The 4443-nt window shown below is 47.2% G+C and overlaps 1 protein-coding gene across 1 annotated transcript in view; it reads right to left on the reverse strand.

The window, feature by feature from the left end:
• Window positions 1-972: 972 nt before the first annotated feature.
• Window positions 973-4443, reverse strand: part of LOC106338278 — a 5312-nt gene continuing 1841 nt past the window's right edge. The window contains exon 2 of the mRNA XM_013777294.1: window positions 973-1405. Within this exon, the coding sequence (XP_013632748.1) occupies window positions 973-1405 (433 nt within the window). The remainder of the gene's footprint in view (window positions 1406-4443) is intronic.

Consider the following 4443-nt stretch of genomic DNA (forward strand, 5'->3'; position numbering starts at 1 on the left):
CGCCATTCTTCCTGCTAGCTTTTGGACTTCTTTGACGTTCTTCGGGGAAGGGATTGAATGAATGCCCTAATTTGCTATGGGTTGGCTTCGATACCCTGGTGGGTTACAATGTACATAAGGAACTTGCCAGAACTGACCCACAAATGAGCATTTAGCTGGGTTGAGCTTCATGTTATACTTCCGGAGGGTCGAGAAGGCTTGCTGCAGATGAGATATGTGGTCCTCAGCCTCTAGGGACTTGACCAGCATGTCGTTGATGTAGACCTCCATGGTTCGCCCTATCTGGTCCGCAAACACCATGTTCACCAGTCGGTGGTAGGTTGATCCTGCGTTTTTTTAGCCCGAAGGGCATAACCTTGTAGCAGTAGATCCCTCTGGACGTCATGAAGGATGTTTACTCCTCGTCTTCCGAATGCATAAGTATTTGATTGTAGCCGGAGAACGCGTCTTGAAGCTCATCTGCTGATGCCCTGCGGTGGCATCGACCAGTTTGTCGATATGACGTAGGGGAAAGGGGTCCTTCGGGCACGACTTGTTGAGGTCCTTGAAGTCTATGCAAACTCTCCACTTCCCGTTCTTTTTCTTGACTACGACAACGTTGGCTAGCCATTCCGGATATTGCACCTCACGAATGAACCCCGCATCGAGCAGGCTTCTGACTTCATCGTTTATGATCGCGTCCCTTTCGGGGGGAAACTTCCTTCTCTTTTGTCTGACGGCTTGATGTAGAGGATCCACATGCAGCTTGTGAATGATGATCTTCGGGTCGATCCCAGGCATATCTGCGTGGGACCAGGCGAAGCAGTCAGAGTTAGAACTGAGGAAGTCTATTAATCTCCTCCTCACTCCTTCAGTGAGCTTGGAGCCGATCTTGAGATGTCGGGTCTGATATCCTTCGGTTAATGGCACGTCGTCCATTTCCTCTACCTCCGGTTCCTCGGTGTGATGAGCCGGAGGCAAACTCTGTAATTGTTATATGACCTTGGTCTTTCCCTTCAGAGTAGTCTGGTAGCAGGAGCGGGAATACTCTTGATCTCCTCTGATCACCTTTAGGCCCCAGGGTGTACGAAATTTCACCATCTGGTGAAGAGTCAAAGGGACGGCCCCCATGCCGTGAATCCAGGGCCGTCCTAGGATCATATTGTAGGATGAATCACGGTCATTGACAAGGAACTTGGTTGACATATTGATCCCTTCAGTGATACCGGCGCTTCCGTTATCCACCAGTATCCTTTTCACCAGGCAGTTCGCTACAGTTAGCGATATGACCAGGGCGTCGTGATGTGGGGTGAGAACTTTCTCCTGCTCCTTGGCCGTGAAACTTATTTCGTCCGTACCTAGGAGCAGGCGTTTTGGCCTGGCTGCCTCTTGGCCGTGCTTGGCGTTCCAGGTGCTTTTGTCGCGGCTGCGTGGTTGCAGGTTGTTCAGACATGAGAAGCTCTTAAGAGGCAGGAAGCCTTGACAATAGAGGTAGGAGATGATGTGATGAAACACCACGTGAAGGAAGAGAAGCTGCAAGAAGGAGCTTTTGAAGTAGAAAGTCTGATGAGCTTCGGCAGATCGCATTTGTGTCGATCGACGCCATACCATGAACATCGATCGACAGTCCCCAGTCCAAATCTATCGACATGATCTCCAGAGCATCGATCGACAGGATCTCCAGAGCATCAATCGATGATACCTACGGAGTCAACCGCATCTTGCAATGCCAAGAGGATTCTGACTCACGATGAGTTCACAGCAAAACACCACATCCACCCAACCCTGATAACGTAAGAATTGCTCGACATGCTGCGACCCCCATCGATTGACAAACAGATGTCGACATCGATCGACAACCTCTAGCATCCATCGATCAACGAGCACCTATTACGTACTGAGTGCAGATTCCAAAGATAGATGTTGCACGTCTAAATGAACTCAGGCCCAAACCTAAACCTTTAGACAACCCACCAGAGACCGTCAGGATACCTTCAGATGATGGAGAAGATTCGATGGAAGTCGATAGGGTTCCTATGGGAAGAACCCTAAGGAAAAGAAAGGAAAAAGTGGAGATGCATCTGAAGAGGGGGGCCAATGATAAGGAAAAGGAAAGTTTCCGAAAAAAGGTCTTCAGGATTCCTCTAGAAAAGCCATTCGAGGAGGCTTATTACACTCATAGATTGTGGATGTTCTTCAGACAAACAAGGGAGAAAGAAGAAGACATCAAGAGAATGTTTTGTGAAGCTAGAGAAAAGATGACGAAGAGGGTTACATTGAAGAAGAAGAGTGATCCTGGGCAATTCACAATACCATCCACAGTGAAATGTATTGAGTTCCCACATTCCTTGTGCGACACAGGAGCATCAGTCAGCATCCTACCTAGGGTTATGGCAGACCATCTGGGTCTGCAGGTGGAGCCTTCAAACGAATTGTTCACCTTTGTGGATTGTTCTCAGAAGAATTCAGGAGGTATTGTGAGAGACCTAGAGGTGCAGATTGGTAATGCCCTAGTTCCAGTTGATTACCATGTGCTGGACATCAAGCTAAACTGGAACTCTCTCTATTGCTTGGGAGAGCCTTCTTGTCAACAGTAGGAGCAGTGTGCAACCTGCAATCCAATCAGTTGTGCTTGACGCTCATAGATCCTCATACCCACTACGACCCCATTCCAGTCAAGAAGTCACAAACGTCCTCGAGAAGAATCAATGATCCAGGAACCATTGCAGCTTGCCACTGTGGAGTTGAATACGAGACAGAATATTCGGCGTCGATCAAAACTCACACTGCAACATCGATCGACAGTTGCCACCAGAAATCGATCGACAGTCCAAAGGGAGAATCGGTCGACAGTTGTCCACGCGATTGGGAGAACGACTACAACAATCCCATCATGGCGACACACACCAGAGACACCATGCATACAAAGGACTATGAAAATGAACGAGCTACTGAGTACAAAGCCATCCTTGATGAGGAATATACACTTCTACATCATTCCTCTTGAAAAAGGAATGCACCATCGATCGACATAACAGGCTCACCATCAGAGAAACCGGAAACGAACATCGACCGACATAGCCAACTACTCATCGATCGATGCAGAAGTCAACCGAGTGAGAGAGGGAGACTACTCAATTGGGAGTTAGGCAGATGATCACCATCACAAAAGCTATGCAGTAGAAACAGCAACGTATGAGCCAGGAGAAGACGAACTTCAAGTAGGTTTCACATATGAGGAACCTCTCAACATGCAAAGACGCGATGAAACAAATCAACATCGATCAGAAGCTGCTTGGGGAAGAACAAGATCCAGCCATCTGACCGACAGAGCAAACCGTCCATCGATCGACATCAATCCTTCAACATCGATCGACGTTGCTCATACAACATCGATCGACATCCGCTCTAAACAAAAAACTACTGTAAGCGAAAACGATAAATTTGATAACGAGTATCTAACTCCAGACGAATTTGGTATTTTCAGGGACCCAGATGGCTATGCAAGAGCAATAGACAAACATATACTGAACATTTCTCGAAAAGATATTGCAGACATCCTTCAGACAGCCAATGGAGCAGAAAACTTGTTCGTACATCAATGCAACATTCCAGATTACCAACGGAAGGACACAAAAGAGTTCTATGACACAGCTGGTGGCATAGACCAAAGCTTCAAACGAAGGTCTCGCCATCCCACTCGAGCATCGATCGACGTTGACGTCCCAACATCGGTCGACAGACGTCCAGAATTCGGCAGAAGGGCCTTTGATATCTATGGTACCAGGAAATTCTACTGGGAAGAGAAAAATGAGTATGGAGTCTACATAGATGATCAGGGATACGCCAGAGATCCAGAAGGACACACCATTCGCGTTCACAACAGAGATATCAGAAGACTTCTGGAAAGAGCTTCGAGAGATGAGCCAAGCTACATATGTCTTCCTGAACATGCTAGTTCATTCACACAGACCAAGCTGGTACCAGAGATCTACACCAAGGACGAGATTAATGAGATGTTCTATGGAGTCTGTGGAGTCCAAGAGAAGTATGAAGGTGATTTCCAGATGAAGCTTGATGGTGTCTACCATCCACTGAATGATAGCATCAGTTGGTTAACTACATCCATGGAAGAGATGAGGCAAGACATAGCCAGAATTCAGCATGCGACTGACGTTTCTCGCCATAAATCGATCGATAGAAGACAACATGCATCGATCGATAGTCGCTTACCAACATCGATCGACCAACGCTTACCAGCATTGGTCGACAACAGTCCACTAGTCTCACCTCCGATGAAGTCTCCACAAGATTTTCACACCAGAGAAGAGATAGATCAGTTGGTAGAAGAGATCTATAGAGCTCTGGACACTACAGGAGAGAGGCTTGATGGGAAATGTGATGGCATCTATTTCCCAATGGATCTTTGCATTAGTGCTTTGACTTCCAAGATTGAAGCTATGC

This window comes from Brassica oleracea, chromosome C4 (assembly GCF_000695525.1).
Source record: "Brassica oleracea var. oleracea cultivar TO1000 chromosome C4, BOL, whole genome shotgun sequence".
In the NCBI taxonomy this organism is placed as follows: domain Eukaryota; kingdom Viridiplantae; phylum Streptophyta; class Magnoliopsida; order Brassicales; family Brassicaceae; genus Brassica; species Brassica oleracea.